Below are 21,424 nucleotides of genomic sequence, written 5' to 3' on the forward strand. Positions count from 1 at the left end.
GGAAGCCACACCTGAGGAGCTGCCAGTATCCTGGCGGAAAAAAAAGGGAGGAGAGCGCGAGGGGGAAAGAGGTGCACTGCACACAAAGAGGTTCTTTATTTCTCTGTCTCCTCCCCCCCGTTCCTGCGCGAGAAGGAGAAGGTTCGGGAAAGTGCAGCCAGATTTTGATCAGTCGACTGCAGAGATCTGGAAGGAGTGTATGGTATCAATAGTCTATCTAGGAAGGTAGGAAGATTAGCCTGGCGGATCTTGAATGATAATAGTGCAGTTTTGTACAAGATATGATGAGGTATTGGCAGCCCGTGAGCATTTTTTAGAAGCAGTGTTACATGATCATATTTTTTTGAGTTTATTAAAATTTTTATTGTGGTATTTTGGATTAATTGTAGTCTCCTTATTTGTTTTTGAGTGATTCCCTTTAATAATGAATTACAGTAATCAAGTTTTGAAATGAGGGAGTGCATAAGAATATTAGGAGCCAGCGGATCCAACACCTTTGCTAATGACCTGATCATTCACAATTTGTAGAAGCAGTTTTTTATTATTTGACTTATGTGATCTTGGTATTTTAGTTTGTTGTCTAGTATTACTCCGAGGATTTTGATGCTTGAGACCTATTGTACATTACATTAGTGATTTCTCTTCCGCCATTACCTTGCGGTTCATTGTAGAGGAATATTATCAATCTGAATCAGCGCAGGTAAAGTAAGGCCTTCTGATGCTAGTCCTTTGTAGTCCCTTCGTTCAGACATATCTGCTTTTATATTGTACGATTCAAGATCTTCAGTGCAATACACCCCAAATTCTAGAATGCTTTCTCTCTTTATCTTCGCTTTAGAAGGTTTTAAAATCAGCCTAAAAGCGTTCTGTTCTTAGACACTTCTAGTTAACATCTTACTAGCTTTTGCTTTTGCCGCCTATGTAGGATGGCCCTGGGAACTACAATGGTTAGCATAATACTTTAGTTCTATCTCCTATTCTGTTAAGATTTGTATTATTTTACTATCGTATTTACTAATATGATATGTAAATTACTCTGAAGGGTCTCTCAAGCATGGTGTGTCAAATAAGAATAAATTTAAAATTTGAGAGATCTTCTATTTCATAATGTTCTCAAAGCCAAATATGCTGCTTATTCATAACCACTGGGAACATTCTGTTGTACACATAGCAATCCTCCTTTTGGTCAAGTAGGCCCCAAACAGATAACACAGTTTGTGGACATTATCATTAGCTATATTTCTTGCACAAATTAGAAAAGAACATCTTTCTGCACTTAGGACCAAATTCTTTATATATGACACCAAAAACTTGGTACAATCAGAATAGCACAATGTGATTCTATAAAAGGCTCCTGCTATATATAGAATCATGCTTAGCTGCTGTACGTGGCATAACATTTAGGTACACCCATTTAGACCAAGGAAAACCAGGTCTAAATACCTAATGTGTTTGGATTGAGAATATTCTGTAACAGTGCACCTAACTTTTAGGAATGCCCACGATCATCCCCTGGCCATGCCCCCATTTGAGATGCATGCACTAGAAGTGATGCTCACCACTTTATAGAATGTGCCTACAAAGTTAGAAACATGATGGCAGAGAAAGGCCAAATGGCCTATCCAATCTGCCCATCCGCAGTAACCATTATCTCTTCCTCTCTCTAAGAGGTTCCACATGCCTATCCCATACTTTCTTGAATTCAGACAGTCTCTGTCTCTACCACTTCTGGAAGACTGTTTCATGCTTCTACCACCCTTTCTGTAAAAAAGTATTTCCTTAATCTGAGCCTATCACCTCTTAACTTCATCCTATGCCCTCTCATTCCAGAGCTTCCTTTCAAATGAAAGACTCGACTTGTGCACATTTATGCCATGTAGGTATTTAAATGTCTCTATCAGGTGTCATGCAACGGGAAGGACGCTGATTAGCAGAGCTCTGCGCTTTTCCCCAATAATGGCTTAATAACAGCTAATTAAAATTACTTTTCTCTCAATTTGCATCTCACCGGGAACTTGCTTTTCTGCCAAACAAAAGTGTCTGGGCTTAGAAATTCCAGTCGCTGCTCTATGGCCACAAAAAATCTGAAGGGACCGGCGCCCAAAATGGTGGATTCTCTTGCCACACTCTTCGGTGTGTGCTGCGTGGATGGCAGAGATTACTGCTGAGGTGACAGTGGCTGTGGAAGCGGCGCTTGATAAGAAATTGCAGGCTCTCTATGACCGCACAGAGGCTACACACGAGCATTTGGACAATATGGGGCTGGAGAGCGATGAAATTCAAGCAAGGTTGAGCACGGTGGAAGCACTTTGGAAGATCGTGCCTCGACTTAGGAGGGACCTAGCGCTACTTACAAACTGGAACTGGAACACAAAGTTGATAATTTGAAAAACCGTTTAAGAAGGAATGATATAAGGCTACTGGGTATACCTGAGAGCTCTAGAGAAGATGATTTGCCTCGCCTACTGGAATCCTGGCTGACCAAGCATATGCAGTTTGACTCCCAATTAGGGCCACTCCAGATTGAACAGGTGCATCGTGTGGGCCCTGCTCTTCCAGCTGGAGCTAAGCCACGAGCAGTTATTCTGTGTCTTCTCCATTTTGCCCATAAGCAAGCCTTACTACGGGCTCTTCGCTCAGGCACAGAACTCATGAGGGACATAAGATTCTTTGTTTCCAGGATTACTCAGCAAAAATGACGGCAGCAAGGAGGGAATTCGTTCCTATCTGTTCGGCTCTAGTGGCTAAGAATATTGATTCTCCCTGTTATTCCCTGCAAGGCTGAGAGTGTACTTAGAAGGACATGACTTGTTTTTTGAGACTACCCGGCAGGATACAAGATTTCCTGAATACCATGGGGTCTGGCTCGACCACGACATGATACTGCAATCTCTAGTTCCTCCTTGGAGTTGGGTTCTCTACTCTGTTTTCTTGGACTAGTAGATCTTGCTGTGGACCGTTTACTACTGCAACAGGACCTGTGCGGGACTTTGTGGGTATGAGAGTTTTTCTCACTAGGTCCAGTAACGATCATAGTCCCGTATTTATTTTCTTTTTTTCTTAAGTCTTTACTAAATGTTGAAAACTGGTATGCTGCTCCTTAGTTGTTTTGAACTTTTAGGGGGCAAGCAGACACCTTCAGTGACTGTAAGAGCTTGTTTAGCTCACTTCGGGTTAAGGGAGAGGGGGGATGGGAGGGAAGACCTTATGGCTTCTGGGGATGGGGGAGTAGGGTAGATGCAGTGAAGGGTTTAAGTTTGCTTGGCATATGAATCTTGATGAGATTTTGTGTGTGGTGGATGAGTATGATGGGGGGAGCATAGGCTGGGGTGCCCCACCCTTTCTTGATGGGATTATGGCTAGTTATAATCTTTTAAGAAAGGATGATGTCCCTTAAGATCATTCTCTTGGAATGCGGGGGGTATACACTCCCCAGTCAAGCATAGGAAGATTCTACAGACCCTACAGAACCATAGAGCAAGTATAGCTCTTTTCCAGGAAACCCATTTGAGCACGATAGAACATAATAAACTATGTGGGGGACACTATTGAGAATCCAGCTCAATCTAAGAAGGCTGGGGTTATCATCCTGTTTAGGAAAGATTTGGCTGTGGAAAAGCATTTTGTGTGCAAAGATCCACAGAGTAGATATATTGTGGCCCTTATCTTTGAATAATCAGGAGATGGTGCTGGTTAATATGTATGCTCTGAATAAATATGATAAAATATTTTTTGGGACTTAATATGGTGTACACATTTGCCTATGACTTCACCCATCATTATGGGAGGGGATTTTAACACTGTTTTTGATTCCTTGTTAGATAGATCTATCAATGCTGGAACCTCGCCTATCGATTACTCTAAGAGTGTCACTCTGTTTTGTGATTCCTTGGAGTTGCTAGAATCTTGGAGATTCCTTTTTCTGAATGAGCGAGACTATACTCATGTTTCCAGGGCTCATGGGTCCCAATCTCGATTTGACTATTTGTTGATCTCTTCCTCTCTTTCCTCTCGCTTATAGGCAATGGGGATTGGTCCCTCTTGTATTTCCAATCATGCCTTTGTGTGGCTGGAGCTCCAGGTGGTGGACAGTATCCCTAGGTCTAAGTATTGGAAGTTCCCCAGGGCTCTATATTATGACCCTAAGTTCCACGATTTAATTTCTCAGCCACTCCTGGTTTGGGACGCTGCGAAAGTGGTTCTTTGGGGGGAAATCATCTATTATACCTCTCACAAGAGAAAGGCTGGTGAGGCGGGGATAAAGAGATGAGAAAAGCAAGCACGTTTGGATCGGCAATGGCTAGCTTCTCAGACTACTCTCAATCAGCTCCTGCATGAGAGGGCCAAGAAGTCTGCTATGTATTATAAATTTCAACTATACAAACATGCCATTAAGACAGGCTCTCTCTTAGCCAGACTTGTTGCCAGGGAGCAGGGCTCCCAAAGGGTACTGCGTCTCGGGAATAAAAAGGGGGACCTGGTTAGATCAGACTTGGATATCACTCAGGTCTTTTAAACGTTTTTTGCAGATCTCTATGCTGCTCCAGATGTTCCGGGTCTGGATAATACTCTCGATCTTTCTAATGTCACTTTCCCTGTTCTTTCGGAGGCACAGCAGAGAGTTTTCAATTCCCCAATCACTGATGAGGAGGTCTATGCCAATATTGGGCTGAGCACCTTGGGTAAATCACCAGGAATAGATAGCTTCTCGGCTGGATTTGATAAGATCCCACAATCGGTCATATCATGTTGCCTTACCACAGTGTTTATTCTTTTCTTGTAGAGGGGACCCTACCGGACTCTCTGCGGGAAGCCCTAGTGGTGGTGCTTTTGAAGCCTGAGAGGGACCCTCAATCTATGGACTCTTACAAGCCCATCTTCTGCATACCCTTGAGGCCTAGCTTTTCACAAAGATATTAGCGAATAGGATGGCCCAAGTTTTACCACAACTATTAGCAGATCCTAAAGTGGGTTTTGTTCATGGTTGGTCAGTGTCAAAGAACCTTAGGAAATCTTACTGTCCTTGGAAAAGGTGAAGAAGGACTTGTTGCCTTTGTTACTCATAACCTTTGTTACTCAAAAGGCCTTCGATAGGGTTAATTGGGCCTTTGTGTTCAATGTGCTTCAGGCTTATAGATTCTCGGGAGGCTTTCTATCAGCGGTCCGGGTGCTCTTATCATAGCCCTCAGGCAAGAATTGTGGTGAATGGTTGTGCTTCTGACTTATTTGCAGTGTCTTGGGGAACTAGACAAGGCTGCCCATTATCACCTCTTCTTTTTGTGCTTACATTGGATCCGTTGATTAGGAACATACTGTTAAACGCGGAGATTGAGGGGGTGGTTCATGGGTCAGAGACCTTTAAGGTATCTGCCTTTTCAGATGATTTATTAGTGCACATTATCCATCCTTGCCGCTCTTTACTGGTTTTGTTGGAAACTTTGGTGGAATTTGGTAACTTGACTTAAAAAAAATTAATGCAGGAGCACTTATCTTCTATTGATGAGGCATTAAGTTTGTGTTAACCAGGTAGTATGCACCAATCAAAACATACTAGCTGGATAACCCTTCCATGGCATCATCTCCCCCCTCCCCCCCCCCAAAAAAAAAAACCCCAACAACAAATAATGCATGATTATTGCATTTTAATAGACAAATATTGCAAGATTCTTCTTTAGGGTTTAATTTCCCCAAATGTTAAATCACTGCTGTTTAAATGAAATACACGTGATTTATCACCATTTAAAAGGTTTTCTTTTGGAAGCTGGATCACATATTAAAGTGATAAACACATATTTGTACATTTGCATGGCTATGTTAGTGTCCTCACTACCATACATATTATAGCCCAGGTAAATGAAGTTAGTGTCCTCACTATTTACAGATTATAGCCCAGATAAGTGAAAGTGAAAATAAAAACCAACTACCGGTAGTTATTGTAATGTGTGTGTGTGTTTTAAGGGACTTTGCTGTTACTCCATGTTGAATAAATTTTACCATGAAAATACATGTTGGAATACTTGGAAACAGTAGGTTCTGATTTGGATCTGGTGTGGGCCTGTCCATTTCACTAATCAGTGATTTGGGACCGTGCATTGGGCTTAACATATAAGTTTGAATACAGTACTACTATTATTAACTGCTAGTAATACTGCTATTATTTCTAGAGTGCTACCAGCTGTACGCAGCGCTGTACAGAGTCACGAAAGAGACAGTCCCCGCTCAAGAGAACTTACAATCTAAACAGACAAATAAGATGCTAGGGTGGGGAATACAGTTAGGGGGAATGGTTAATCTGCTGGCTAGAATGGTGAGCAGTGGGGAATAGGGTTATGGATTGAAGGCTATATCAAAAAGTTGGATGAATAGTGTTGGATTATGTCACGGACATTTAGAATCTCCTTCATTTTATAATTTGAACTTCATAATCTCTTCCCTTAAAAGAAAGCAAGCAAGCAATGTGCTCAGGATAACATCTGATTCTTAATGACTGTTAAAGAGGATCTTATTTTTAAGCTTCATTTTGTTGGAAGCAATTCATTCCTTAAACATCCTACATGTCATGATTTGACCAAGTTTATTTTCCTTTTATTTACTGTTAGTTTCATGCTATGGACACTTTGCACAAGAATATTTATGACATTTCCAAGGCGATATCTGCACTAGTGCCACAAGGTGGGCCAGTACTGTGTAGAGATGAGATGGAGGAGTGGTCAGCCTCAGAGGCAAATCTGTTTGAAGAAGCGCTAGAAAAATATGGAAAAGACTTCACTGATATACAGCAGGATTTTGTAAGTATTAAGTGTTGAGAATTAAATTCTAAAAGGCAAAGCACATATTACTCTAAACAACAATTACTCAAAATTTGAACATTATACAATGTAAAATAAGCTCATGTTCTGTTACATAAACACAGGAGTCTGTATGTTAGGTGATCAACCCATGCTTGCTAACTGCTTTCAGAAGAGTGTCAATCACATCTTTCAGCTCCTACTCCTTCACCAATGGAATATAGTGCCCTCTTCAGTTTTTCAGTCTGCAAGCAAACTGAGAAGTGGCGTTCTGATCTGCTGTGTTCGTTTTTTTAAAATTATTCTTGGGTATTCTTCAGTTTCAGGAGGCTTTGGTGCTCAGAGGACCCCAATTTTGGGCATACTCTGCCTGGGAGAGGCAGATTCCAGAAGGGCAGGCTTGCAGGGCAACCACCAGGTGTATCTGTGGAGCCAGCCTGCTTTGTGATTCTTTGAGACTTGGGGTCCATTTCCCTGGGAGCCAGCTCGCCTTCTGATTTATCAGAGGCTTGAGTTCAGGCTATAAGACACCTGTGTGAATCCCTTTGGGCTTCAGGGAGCCGGCTGCAAATTAATCTCCCTCTGTCGCGCTGTGAAAATCTGTGGGGATGTCCTCAGTTGGTGTCTATCTGACTGGAAGCTCATAGATCCCCAGTTGTGGATAGTTAACAAGAATTTGAGGCAGAAAGTCTTCTCCATTCAGTCAGGCTGCAGCAAAGCACAGTGAGTACAACCCATTCTTTCCTATGGGGAAAATCAGGTGGGAGGTTAGAAAAAGTTATTTTTAAGCGTTTTTTGGGCCAGAGCTACCTCCTCCAAAACCCCTTTCCTTGCATTTTTTGACCTTCAGGGAAGCCCCCACAGGCCATTTATGTGAATTTGCTGGTGGTAACCATCTTGAATTTTAAACAATCTTTATTTTTTTCTAAAGCCTTAATCTACCTCAGAACCCCTTGATTTGGCTCAGAATCGACTGGGATTGACTTTTCATACTGTTCTACCCTTGTATCATGCCAGTTTTAGACTGGATGGTCAGCTGAGGAGCGTCCGTGTACCACATCTTCTGGTGCTGGGGAAGCGCAGAGTGTCCAGATAGTAGGGAGAAAATCACTTCTGGAGACCTTAAACAGCGAAGGCGCAAAACACAAGTGCGTAGGCTTCAGAGCCCAAGAGAAGCCAGACTGAGGTCCTGCAGGGTCTATGTGGCCACCTGTGTAAGGATTTACCCTCTGGTAAGCTTATTTTACAGGTCCACGATGCACTGCACTGCCTTGCCTGGGGGCACACCGGCATCGGAGCAGTGAGTGATCCCTCTCTAGGGGGTCTCCCCACTGTGGAGATAGCTGGCTCTCAGTTTCAGTGACCAAGCAAAACAGAACTGGGAAGATTGGAGGTCAGACTCCATGCCTTTATTGTCTCAGAGCTCAGCTATTTTCTTGGAGGATTCCGGTTCCATGTCAGGGACTGGGAGTCAAGAGGCAATATTTGCACTTGACCAGGGAGAAGATCCTTCGGTGAGGCAGCTTTTCAAGAACACGGCAATTAAACTTATATATAATCAAAGGAAGTATGACCATGTTAATCCACTGTATCGAGAGCTGCATTGGCTCCCAGTGGAGATGCGCATTGTATTTAAGCTGTACTGTTTCTATTATAAAGTTGCTCCACAATATCTGACCGATTCATTTGTCTTTTCAATTCAGAAAAATTAAAAAAAACCTCATGTTTTATTTATTTTCCCTTCAGTTAGAGGATGCAAGTTCAAAAAATTTCATGCACGACAACTTTCTTTTCAAGTTGCATATCATGATAGTGACTTTAAGAATCTGTTCCTAACATCTTACTCTTATCTTTAGAAAGCAGTTGAAAACTCATCTTTTCAAAAAAATTTTAGGCAACTAATTCTTTTAACTATTTCATCTTGTACGTATTACTAATCTTTTGTAAACCGCATTGAACTACCTGGTTATGCGGTCTAGAAATTGATTTATTGTATTGTATTGTTATTATGGATGTGCTCAGGGAGTTGAAGTTGGGGCCACAGCAGCCATCCACCTCACAGTGCACAGTCCTGAACAGTAGAAATCGTCAGACCACCTTTTTCCCATGCATCCAGACATTACCTTGCTGATCACTGAGCAGTGGAACACTCTGGAAGGTTCCCTAAAGGTGGCAAAATCTATGTCCAAACTGTATCCTATGGCTCTGGAATTTTCAGCAACTGTTTATCTTGCCAAAGGTGAATTCCGCTGTGGCTCAAATAACTAAATGTATCTCCCTCCCTAGTGAGGGAGGAGTGATGCTAAAGGTGGTCCTTAGGAGACAGTTTGAAACGCTGACTTTGGGGATCAAAGTTGCAGCGGCAACCTCTTTTGTGGATGTGCCTGCCACACCAGGTTCAGGCAGAGTCCTGCTGATGAGGAAGATGTCTGTCCCCAGGTGGTGCTGGAGTGGGTGTTTTTGTTCCACCTTGTTGATGCTATGTTGTATTTGTTAATAAGTTGTGTTTTCTTGCAGAGCAGATCAAAAGTATGTGATCAGGGAGTTCCCTGTGCCTCCTTGTTGTTTCTTCTCCTTGAGGGACTATCTCTGCTTTGGTTCAAACTGAGGAGAGAGGGCAATGCCGGTGATGATAGGGAGGTAAAGACGAAAATGTAGATGATGCTTTCTGTATTCCTCGCGGGTGAAGATGCACTACCCACAGGTTCAGGACTCGCGTTCTTTTCTACTGGAAAGAAGATTATCGAGGTAAGAACCTAATCTTCCGGTCTTGTACAACCTTTTCATATTTGCTTTGAATGGATGGTCATATGATGGAATTTTATTAAGTTGCTGTTTTTAATGGCCCATCATTGATGCTGGTTGCTTCAGACATTCTTACATAATTTGTTAAAATTTTGAATTTCCTAGTATAGTCCTGTTCGTCTGTTTTAATAAGCTTTATTGAGCAAGAATTGTCTCTTACATGTTTAACGTACAACGCTGCGTATGTCTAGCAGCACTATAGAAATGATAAGTAGTAGTATATTGTTTTGACTAACTTTTTAAAAATCTTATTTTGCTAGCTACCCTGGAAGTCTTTAACAAGTATAATTGAATATTATTACATGTGGAAAACAACAGACAGATATGTTCAGCAGGTAAGAAAGTAGGAGACATAAAACAGAGCCCATAAAAAATATCAGTTCATTAACAGGAAGAGCAAAATGTCAACTAGTTGCATAAATGTCAACTCGTACACAAATCTGAGCCCTTTGAGTGAATAAAAATATATATAAAAGTATATATTAAAAAAACTGTTTTAGCAAAAAAACAAACAAACAAACAAAAAAAATATATATATATATATCTGTTATAAGAAATGACTTACTATATATTTTACTAAAGAACGCCAATTACAACACTGTATATTGTACTAATTTATCTTCAGCGTACATAAACTATAACTTCTCTTTAGTATAAGATAAAAATCGGCACCACAATTTGTAGCAATTGATAACTTCATTTCACAGTTTTATACAAGGCCAGCTCTTTAATGGGAATGAAACTGAAGTAGTTCTTCCTGAACATTGTTTGATCCCTGGTGTAAGAAAACTTGTACTTGCACTTCCTTCTTTAGTTCTTTTTCTGCTGTGTGAATAATCTAGGGAAACAAGTAAGGTCAGTGTACTGTAGTTTTGAAAATTCAAATATGAATATGCATTGATTGTCTTCAATTTTTTTTTTTAAAGAAACGATTGAAAGCAGCTGAAGCAGAGAGCAAACTAAAACAAGTATATATACCTAATTAGTAAGTATTTATTTCTTTTTAGACTTTGTCCTCCCCGAGTTCTTGTGCTTAATATTTGTGCCTATGATTTTGATGGGTTAAGGTTTATCTGTTCTTTAGAAGACATTGGTCAACTGCAAGCAGATAGGTATTAAGGAAAGTAAAATCAGGGCAATAAGAATCTCTATAAACGATTACTTGTATGTTATTCACATAATAAAAACCATCAACTCCCAAGCTCTAAGCCAGTGTTCTAATAAAGAACTGAGAAAAAGATTAAACAGGACCAGGGAAGCACAGAAACCACTGCACTGCAGTTCAGAGGAAAGTAAAAAGAGTTGGTCAAGCTAGAAATACCACACAAGGATCTGAAGTCAAATATGAGGTGAATCATTTAAGGACACTTTTACCTATCTCTGCTTCTAGTTCAAAAGGCGTATGAGTCTTGAACTAGTGGGTTATTCAGATCTACTTGTGAGTTTGTGTAGAATGTGTCATCTACATTTTTCAGCTCTTGACTCTTGCATCACTGGGTTGTGCTGTTGCTTCTCAGTTTTCTCTTCTACGGTCGAAGGTTGCCCTCTCACAGGAAGTGGCCCATCAACTGAATAGAACTGCGAGCCATTCGTCTATTGCTACAGGCATTGGAAAACACCCTAGAACAAAGCAGTGTGACAAACCCAGCACCCACACAAGCTTTAGCCCGAGATCTGTCATTACGAATACCAAGATCCTGTGCAGAAGAGCTGATCAGATGAGCTCTTCGGAGCAGTTGGATGCTGACCTCCTTTGCAATTATAGCGGGAAAGTAATGAGAAATTGTCATGTAGAATACAAGCAGCCATTAATACCTTTTGCCAAACCTACTTGTAACCATGCCAAAGGAATAAGATCAAAACTAATGTCTGGACCGTTAAAGCTGAGACAGGGCAGAGAAGGGAAGCAGGGTTTTACACAGCCAGCTAGAGAGCCTAAACCCATCCCCCCTCTACAGGCTGAAGGGGAATGGTTTGGCATTCCTTAAAGAATGGCTCTCAAGGGAGTCAAGGAGAGAGAGAAAGAGCAGGAGCTTTCTCTTAGTCAGCCAGACCATGGGACTCTGGACTGGGAAATGGAAGAAGTGGGGGAAGTGCTTCTCACTTCTGGAGTATCTGACCCAAAAGAGTTTAAGGTCATGGACTTGCAGAAATTTTGTCCAGAGATTGAAATGGAATCGGAGCAGATGGAGTTAAATTGAACCAAGTGAGTTGGGCTGCTGGTTTTTCTAATGTGTGAACATTTAAAAAGGACTTCTTTGTGCCAGTCTTTACTTACCTTGGATTATGCTTTATGGTATTTTTTTTTTACCTGCGGTTATCTGTGTTGAGTACAAGTACTTTATTTCCCTGAAAATAAGACGGTGTCTTATATTCATTTGGAGCCCAAAAAAGACACTAGGTCTTATTTTTGGGTAGGGCTTATTTTTTTCATGTATGTGATCATCTCTCCCTTCCTCTCCTTCACCCCAATTCTTCCTCTTTGCTTCTCCCTACAAGTGTAACATCTTTCCTCCCCTCTCACCCATCCCCTTGTGCCTTCCCTCTGCAGCATCTTTCTATCCCTCCATCCCTCCCATCCCCCCTGTGCAGCAGAACTCTTGCCCAGCTTCCATCCTTCCCGCCCTCCCATCCCTCGTGCAGCAGAACCCTTGAGCACCCGCCGTGCAGCCGAACCGCTGATGACCCTCCATCTTTCCCTCCCAGCTGATCCCCGCCGACCGTGACCATAAATACCTTGCTGCAGAGGAGCATCGGGCCAGCAGCATTCACAGGTTGCTTCGCAATCTTCTCGCTGGAGCTGTCTGTACTATGTCTGAAGCAGCGGCAGCCAGTTCTGACCCAACACCCCCACTTCAGCCCCCAAAGCAGCAGCGGCAGCCAGTCCTGACCCACCAACCCCCTCCCTCTTGCCCCCCAAATGGCAGCTGGTCCTGACCTCAAATCCCCTTCCATCCCTTTAGCCCCCGAAGCAGCAGCAGCTGGCCTGACCCAAAACCACCCCTCCCTCCCTCTAGCCCCTGAAACAGCAGTGACAGATGGTGGGGGGGGGGAAGGAAAGGACATTGATGTTGGACCTGCAGGGTGAAATGGAGGGGAGAAGGATAGTGGACCCATGTGTGTGTGGGGGGGGGAGAGAAAGTGATCTAGACCAGAAAGGAGGGAGGGAAGGAATGAACAGATGCTGGACCTACAAGGGGGGGTAGGGGATGAGAGAGTGACTCAGACCAGAAAGGTACGGTTTTGGGGTATATTATTAGTTAGGACTATTTTTAATAGTAACTCTCAAGCAACCAGAAACTACATTTATCTGGCATCTAACAATCCCCATAGATGCCGGATAACAGAGTTTATTGTATGTATTTTGAGATGCTTGTCATTCTCCTGTCAAGCAGGTCAAAAGAGTGATGAAATATCTCTCTTACAAAAAGTAAACTAAATCTTAAGTTTGTATACTGCATCATCTCCATAAAGATAGAACTCGGCACGGTTTACAGGTAATTCAATAAATGAGGGAAGGACATAATAAGAAATTAGAGGTTATGAAGAGGATAGCTAGCTTTACATTTTAAATAGATAGCTTTACATTTTGGAGAAAAGCTAGGTTTTCTGATGCTTTTGGAATGAGCTTATGTTCCACAGCAGGGCAGGGAAGTTATTCCAAAGCTCAGTGAATTTGAAGAAAAGGGATTTCCCTAATTTACCTGCATATATGACACCTTTTAATGAGGGGAAAGATAGTTTGAGTATGTGGGCGGATCTGATAGTGTCAGGTCTCAAAGAATTCCAGGATAGTGGGATTAGGGGAGGAAGAATGCCATGTAGGATCTTAAAAATTAGGCAGGTACATTTAAAATGAATCCTAGAAATCACCGGAAGCCAGTGAAGTTTTGACAGAAGCGGGGAAACATGATTGAATTTGCTTTTTGCGAAGATCAACCTGGCCGCAGTGTTCTGTATCTGCTGAAGTCTTTGAAGATTTTTCTTGGTTAGACTTAGATAGATGGAATTACAATAGTCCAGTCTGGAAAGAATGGTTGATTGTACAAGGACAGCAAAATGTTGGCGGAAGACTAAAAAAACATTTTTTTACCAGAGAGTTGAGATGATCATTAAAGGAAAGTGTAGAGTTAATAATGATGCCTAAAACTTTGCTTGAGAATTCGATCTGCAATGTAGGACCAGAAGGTAGTGGAATGAGCATGGGTAACTGATCTAATTTTGGGCCAAGCCAGAGTAGTTTTGTTTTGGACTCATTCAGCTTCATTTGTACAGAGAGGGCCCAGGATTGGAGTTTCGTTATGCAAGCTGTTATATTTTTGGTGAGGTTAGTGAGGTTTGAATCTATCTTGAGAAGGACAAGGATGTCATCTGCACATGTAAATAGAGTTTCAAAGGGAGATAGATGGAAGAATTTCAAAGAAGACATATAAATGTTGAAAAGAATAGGGGACAGGGGTGATCCCTGGGGCACACCACATAGTGGTCTCCAAGGAGAAGACATGGTTCCATTCATGCTAACAGTGTAAGAGCGAGATCGTAAAAATTTCGAGAACCAGTCTAAGACTGTGGAATCAATGCCTATCTCAGAAAGTTGGTAAATTAGGATATCGTGGTGGACAACATCAAAGGCCGCAGATAGATCGAATTGTAGTAGGATAGCAAACTTATTACGAGATTGAAGTTGTTGAATCTTTGAGATTAAAGCGGCCAGCAGGGATTCAGTGCTGAAATTGGGTCTGAAGCCATATTGGCAAGATAATAGAATGGAGAATCTCTCTAAGTAAGATGAGAGCTTAGTGGATATAATAGCCTCGAGCATTTTGGTCAGGAGAGGAATATTTGCTATAGGACGATAGCTGGAAGGGGAGGATGGGTCTAGATCAGCTTTTTTCAGTAGTGGGCAATGTGTCCCATTTGTATGGAAAATAGGCCAGATAGTAAGGCTGAGTTGATAAGTCTGGTGAGAGATGAAATAGCCTGTGCTAGTATTTTCTCGTAAAAGTAGGAAGGGAACGGGTCCAGGGTACATTTGCAGGATCTTAATTTGTGGCACAGTTTAGAGACCTGGGCTTCGGATACATGCTCAAAGACTGTCCCGCGAGAACTGATGGCAGCCATTCTGAAGCGGCGCAGGCCCAAGCAGGAGTGCGGAAAGCACGCTTCTGCTGGCCAATACACTGCTAGACCACCAGGCTATAAGGCGCATTTTAAAAGATACGACGGGCTGGGGAAGGCGCATTTTAAAAGGTACAATGGGCGGGGGGCATTTTAAAAGGTACAACAGGGGGTTCATTTTAAAATGGCGTGGGGGTGGTAAAAATTGGTATCTTCGCTGCATAAGACGCACCGACATTTCCACCCACTTTTGGGTGAAAAAAGTGCGTCTTATGGAGCAAAAAATACGGTAATCTGGTTTGCTTTCATAAAAGTAACACAGTTCAGATAAACCAGCCCTCCCTTGGTCTTGCACTTTTCCAAGGAAAAAATTCCCAAAACACTTTCTTTTCACTGCTCCTGCTTTAACACTCTTAGACTGTGTTCTTGCTACAGCTGGTAACCAGTCCTAATTAAAACCCTGCAAATGATTTCCTCCCATCCAAATTGTGAAGCAAACAATTCTGCTCACAGTAATGCTACATTCCAAAATATCAAACTTCTGTAATCACCTGAATTACAGTGTCATTATGTCTTAGAGCATTGCAGTCACAAAACAAGGTTTTGAGAGAAAAACACTCCACATTCCTCTTTAGGCAAACATTTGTTTTATTACTAAGGTTTCAGTCTCTGTCCTGAGTGCACTGCCTTTAGAAACTCAGCCAAACATACAAAAAGAAAAACATTTTCCTTCGTTAAACAGGGAAAACCAAAACCAGCACTGCTGCACAAACTTAAAGTTACCACCTCTAACCTGTCTGGAACTGTGGTTATAGTTCAGTGCACTCTTCCTCCTTGGGTTCTGGAGGGGTTTAGTCTTCCCACTGCGCAACAGAGTCTGGATGGCTTTCTTCTGCCAAAGTTTTCTTCTCTGGACTCACTTCCTCTATTTCCCAGTCACCGGTGTGGTGCTGGCTTGCCTCTAGCTGTTTATGACTCCTCACCCTTTCACCTGGGAAGCTACGGGGAATAAATGGCTCTGCATCACCTTGTCCCTCCATATTAGTAGCATCAAGGAGATTCTTAAAGGGACCATCACTCCTTAATTTGGGTTCTACACTGGTGCTTCTTAAAGGCACAGTAATAAATCTAGGAGTTATAGAGAGTTGTGGCTTATAGCCCTATGTTCAGTGGAGGGGCTTGTTGGGCACATGATACATGGTCCTCACTACGCTTTGCAGGGTCTCTGTCACAAGACGGAGCATGACGTATTGACTCTGGCAGCCTGTTCCAGGCATATGGTGCGGCAAGAAAGAAGGGATGGAGTCTTGAGTTGTCAGTGGAGAAGGATATAGATAAGAGGAACTTACCTGATGAACAGAGTTCATGGGGGGAATATAGGGGGAGATAAGTGAAGACAGATTTTTTTTTTTTTTTTGGGGGGGGGGCTACAGAATGAATGCACTTGTAAGTCAGTAAGAGGAATTTGAACTGCATATGAAAACAGATGGGGAGCCAATTGAATGACTTAAGGAGAAGGGGTAATGTGAGTGTGGCAGCTCTAGTCTAATATGAGTTGTACAGCAGCATTTTGAACAGATTGAAGGGGAGAGAGTAGTACAGAAGTACATTGCAGTAGTCTAAGCGAGAGGTGATAAGAGCGTGGATAAGGGTTTTGGTAGTGTGCTCGGAGAGTAAAGGTTGGATTTTGATAACAAAGTGGAGGAAGTGACAGGTTTTAGTGGTTTGTTGGATCTGAGTGGAGAAGGAAAGAGAGGAATCAAAGATTATCCCAAGGTTGTGAGCTGACAAGATAGGGAGAAAGAGATTGTTATCCATAGAAAGAGGATTTTTGTGGAAAGATAAGGATCTCAGTTTTAGCCATATTCAGTTTTAGATGGCGGTGAGATATCCAAGTTTCAAGTTTATTAAAAATTTCTTATACCACATAATCAGGCTTCAAGGCGGTGTACAATACTAATAATACTGAAAATAGCTATGATAAAAACAATTGTAAAATTAATAAAAATGGATAATACTAGGGAATATTAATACAACAAATTATTTGACTTACAGACATTTCCAGACATAAAGAGGTGGGCAAGAACTACAATATTTGCAAGAAGAACATAAACGTGAAGAATGATGGGGAGGGTAAAATCAAAGAAGGATTGTATTGTCTTTAGAGGGGCAGTTTTTATCCAAAAGCATCCTGGAACAAAAAGTTTTTAGATTAGATTTGAGTCGATCTAATACAAATATTGCCTTTAGATGATTAGGCATAGAATTCCATAGGGTGGGTGCTGTAACAGCAAAATTGTTAGATCTCATGGTGTTAATTAGTCTCAGTGATGGTAGGCTGAGATTCGTGCCTGAATTCCTGTAGAGATATCTGGTGTGGAGATGTATATCTGGGAGTCATCAGCATAGAGGTAATATTGAAAACCATGGGAGAAGATCAGTGTACCCAGAGAGCGGGTATATATGGAGAAGAGGAGAGGACTCAAGACAGAGCCTTGAGATACACTGATAGACAGTGGGATGGGAGTGGAGAAGGATCAACTGTAACATACACTGAAAGTACAATGGAAGAGATGGGAAGAAAACCAGGAGAGAACAGAACCCTCAAATCCCAGCGAGGATAGCGTATTGAGAAGTAAGTAGTGATCAACAGTATAAAAGGCAGCACACAGATCGAGAAGGATGAGGATAGAGTAGAGACCATTGGATCTGGATAGGAACAGGTGGTTAGAGACTTTAGCAAGGGCAGTTTCCATAGAATGGAGAGAGCTAAAGCCTGAATGAAGTGGGTCAAGAATATCTTGAGAAGAAAGGAAGTCCAGGCACCAGCGGTGAACACGTTCGAATAGCTTGGTTAGGAAGGGGAGGAGGGGGGGTCACGTGATGAGTCTGGAGTGAGCGGACGTGTTTTACGAGCTCTCTGACCTCGGGTCTTCTAATACCGGCTTAACTACCTTTAAACTGCTGGCTGGATATCTAAGCTCTCCCCGGATTTTGTGCTACGGTTGGGCGTGTGCGAGGGGCAACTCGCCGGGCCGCTGGGACCTGGTATGCCGGTACGGGTAGCAAAGACACCTAAGCAGAAGTCGGCCCTATCTGGGTCTAAGATGGCGGCGTCCCCGGCTCCCGTTTCGGCGCCGGCACAGTGGGGAGAATGGGCCCAGGAAATTTCCCGCATGGTTACCGCTGCCCTAGAAGATCGTTTGCACAAACTGCAGTCTGCAGTGGAGGGCATAAATGAGCGCTTTGAGTCCCACGCCACCCGTATCGCAGCGGTGGAGCAACGCATTTCCGATGGGGAGGACGCGGCTTCACAAGATCGGGAAAGTGTGATCGCCTTGAGGGCTCAGGTGGTCAACCTCACCAGCCGGCTAGATGACCAAGAGAACCGCCAGCGGAGGAATAATTTACGGGTGGTGGGTCTGCCGGAGCTTCGGGCGGATCAGGATCTGTATAACTTTTTCCAAGTATGGCTCCCGACGCAGCTGGGCCTGGCGCCGCCAGTGGCGGGCTTTCTATGCGAAAGGGCTCATCGCCTGGGGCAGCGCTCGGGAGACTCTAACCGTCCACGAGCAGCGATAGCGCGTTACCTGAATTGGAGAGAGAAAGACCTCATCCTTCATGCTTACAGGAAAGCCGGTCTGCTGGAATATGAGGGGCGGAAGCTGCTGTTATTCAACGACTACTCCCTCCACGTGGCGTCCCTCCGCAGAGAAATGGCGCCCCTGTGCACAGCATTCCATCGGAGAGGAGTGCGCTTCGCGCTAGTCTACCCAGCGTCTCTGCGTGTCTGGCGGGAGGGAAAGCCTTACACCTTCCCTGATCGTGCGGAGGCCCAACGCTATTTGGATTCCCTGCCTGTGGCCGATAACGGAGGAGTCCCTGCAGCTGATCGGGTGGTTTGAGCCGCATGGTCGGGGCGTTCTGCATCCAGTTTTTGCCTCTGGATTTTCTGCCTGCTGGCCGGTGGTGTAGACTGTGGCCCTGCGATTCCTGATGCTCTGTTGACTGGTCTTGGCTGGCGTGAGCGGGGGAGGTTGGAGGGACTGGGGACTGGCAAGGTTTGGTGTTTTTGCCGTGCTCCCTTGCTGTTGGGATGAGGGCTGGACTGGTTTCACGGTTCCCAGCCTTCTTCCTCTTCTCTCTCTGGTTGTTGTTTGCTTTTTCAGCTGGGAATACATGGGCAGTGTTGTTTCTTGCTGTGGGGGGTGAGCTTTATTATTGTACATCTGTCAGCACTCTCTTTGTTTTAGGAGACCCGGGGTTCTTGAGTGCTCTGTAGGGGATTTTGGGTTGCTTGTGTTTTGGGGTGTGCTGTATATTGTTTTTTCCCTTTCCTTATTCTGTTTTGTCAGGGGTGGGATTTTTGGGGATGATTACGGGGATTGTTTCTCATGGGGGAGGGTGTGGGGCTGTTCCCCATTTTTTCATTCTGTGCTGGGGGGCTCTGGGGATGGCTCTGGGATAGTGTTTTTTCGGGGGGTGGGTTGTGGTTGGAGGGTAGGGGGGGTTGGGGGTGGGGGGTTAGGGGGGGGGATGTTGTGTTTGTGTGTGGGGTTGGATGGCTGTGGTTTGGATGGGTTGTGGAGTAGACTGTGTGTGTGGGGGTGCAGCGATCCCGGGGGTGGATGTACTGGATTCTTTGTTCTGAGCTCCTGCTTGGGGGGATTCTGGTTCTCTGGGTTCCAGATGGGAGGCCTAGCTGGGGGGCAGCCCGTCTCTACTATTTTCAGGTATACTGTTCTTGCCTTTGGGACATTTTTTTCATTATGACTAAGTTGACCATATCTACTTTAAATGTAGACGGGATCCATTCCCCTATTAAGAGGAAAAAATTGTTGTCGTGGTTCCGAAGGAGGGGGACGGATATCGCTTTTGTGCAAGAAACCCATCTTTCGGCTGCGGAGCATCTCAAGCTGCGGCGAGAATGGGTAGGCGAGGTCTGTTCGTCCTCCTTTGGTGCCCGGAAGCGAGGGGTTGCCATTCTTATTCATAAACAGTTGCCCTTCCATGTTCATAAAGTTCTCCAAGATCGTGATGGCCGATATGTTATTGCTTTGGGGGAACTATGGGGTCATAAGTGGCTATTGTGCAATGTGTATGCTCCTAATGTGTATAATCATAAATTTTTCTCGGATTTGCTTGCTAAGATAGCCATGTATCCTGAGTATCAACCGGTGGTAGGAGGGGACTTCAATATTACCGCTGATCCCGCACTGGATTGTAGCCCGGCTAAGGGTGGGACCAGGGACCACGGAGCCAAGGGGGTGAACTTTTTGCTTAGCCAGTTGCAGCTGTTGGACACTTGGAGGATTTTGCACCCTGCGGAGCGTACCTACACTTTCTACTCGCATCCCCACAATGTATATGCCAGATTGGATTACTTGTTGGTGTCGCCCTCTCTGCTCTCCAGAGTGTCTGGGATTGATATCGAGGAGGTTCCCCTGTCGGATCATTCACCAGTCGTCATGGAGCTTCAGTTCACGTCGGATCCTGGGGAACGCCATTGGAAATTTCCATGCTCTCTCTATCGAGATCTCGACTTTCATAAATTTCTTCGGGAACAGTGGTTGGAGTATAGTTCGCACAATCATACCGAAGATGTTGGTCCAGTGACTTATTGGGAGGCCTCCAAGGCGGTCCTGCGAGGGTTTATTATTGCTTATCTGTCTCGTAAACGGCGGTCACTGGATGCGGAATTGTTGACGCTGTCGGGGGAGCTTCGACAGCTGCGGGCGCGCCATTGTACTTCTCTCTCACTGGATGACAAACTTCGCCTCTTGGACGTTCGGCGGCAGATCGATGCCATCCTGACGCAGAGGGCTTCCCGCGATATTTATTTTCAACGGTATAAATTGTATGCCTGGGGTGGTAAGACAGGGAGGTTGTTGGCTAATTTGGTCCGGCCTCCGCGTACCAGGCAGGTTATCCTCTCCATCAGAGACCACAAGGGTACCTGTTACACGCAGGAGCGCCAGATTCAGCAGCAATTTGTTCACTTTTATGAAACTCTGTATGCGAATAGACCGTTCTCGGACGCTGACCGGGATGCTTTCTTTCAGGGGCTTCGGCTCCCTCGGTTGACAGACGCCCAGTTGGGACAATTGAATGCCCCTATTAGCCCCGAAGAAGTGCAGATTGGTATCAAGCAGCTTAAGTTAACTAAGGCACCGGGCCCGGATGGGTTTGGATCTGAGTATTATAAGATTCTGTCGGATCAGATCTCTCCGGCTTTGGCGGGAGCGTTTAATGCACTCTCTGAGTCTCGCGGTTTGGGGTCTCCTAATATGGCCCATGTGGTGCTGCTGCCTAAGCCTGGCAAGGATGCGGCACAGGTGGGTTCCTATCGACCTATCTCCCTCCTTAATCAGGATGCCAAACTCTTTGCCGCTCTTTTGGCACGTCGTTTGAATGTCTTTTTGACGCTCTTGATCCACGAGGACCAGGCTGGATTTGTGCCAGGACGTTACGCGTCAATGAACTTAGTTAGAGCCTTGATGGCCCTCCATTCCAGGCGTGGCCTGACTGGAGAATCGGCTATTGTAGGCCTGGACATGGAAAAGGCCTTTGATAGTATCTCCTGGCAATATCTCTTTTGGATTCTGCGGCAGTTTGGCATAGACGGTGCTATTCATCATTGGATCAGCAGCTTATATATCCAGCCACAGGCCAGGCTGTTGGTTAATGGTCAGTTTACTGCACCGTTTGCTTTA

At 44.0% G+C, this 21,424-nt stretch overlaps 1 protein-coding gene across 8 annotated transcripts in view; it reads left to right on the forward strand.

Moving 5' to 3' along the window:
* MTA1 (metastasis associated 1) overlaps positions 1–21,424 on the forward strand; it is a 428,762-nt gene that overhangs the window by 216,324 nt on the left and 191,014 nt on the right. For all 8 annotated transcript variants that reach the window (XM_033951860.1, XM_033951862.1, XM_033951865.1 and 5 more), the window contains 3 exons: positions 6,600–6,788; positions 9,854–9,928; positions 10,520–10,578. In XM_033951860.1, the coding sequence (XP_033807751.1) occupies positions 6,600–6,788; positions 9,854–9,928; positions 10,520–10,578 (323 nt within the window). The remainder of the gene's footprint in view (positions 1–6,599; positions 6,789–9,853; positions 9,929–10,519; positions 10,579–21,424) is intronic.

Source organism: Geotrypetes seraphini, chromosome 7 (assembly GCF_902459505.1).
Source record: "Geotrypetes seraphini chromosome 7, aGeoSer1.1, whole genome shotgun sequence".
Lineage (NCBI taxonomy): Eukaryota > Metazoa > Chordata > Amphibia > Gymnophiona > Dermophiidae > Geotrypetes > Geotrypetes seraphini.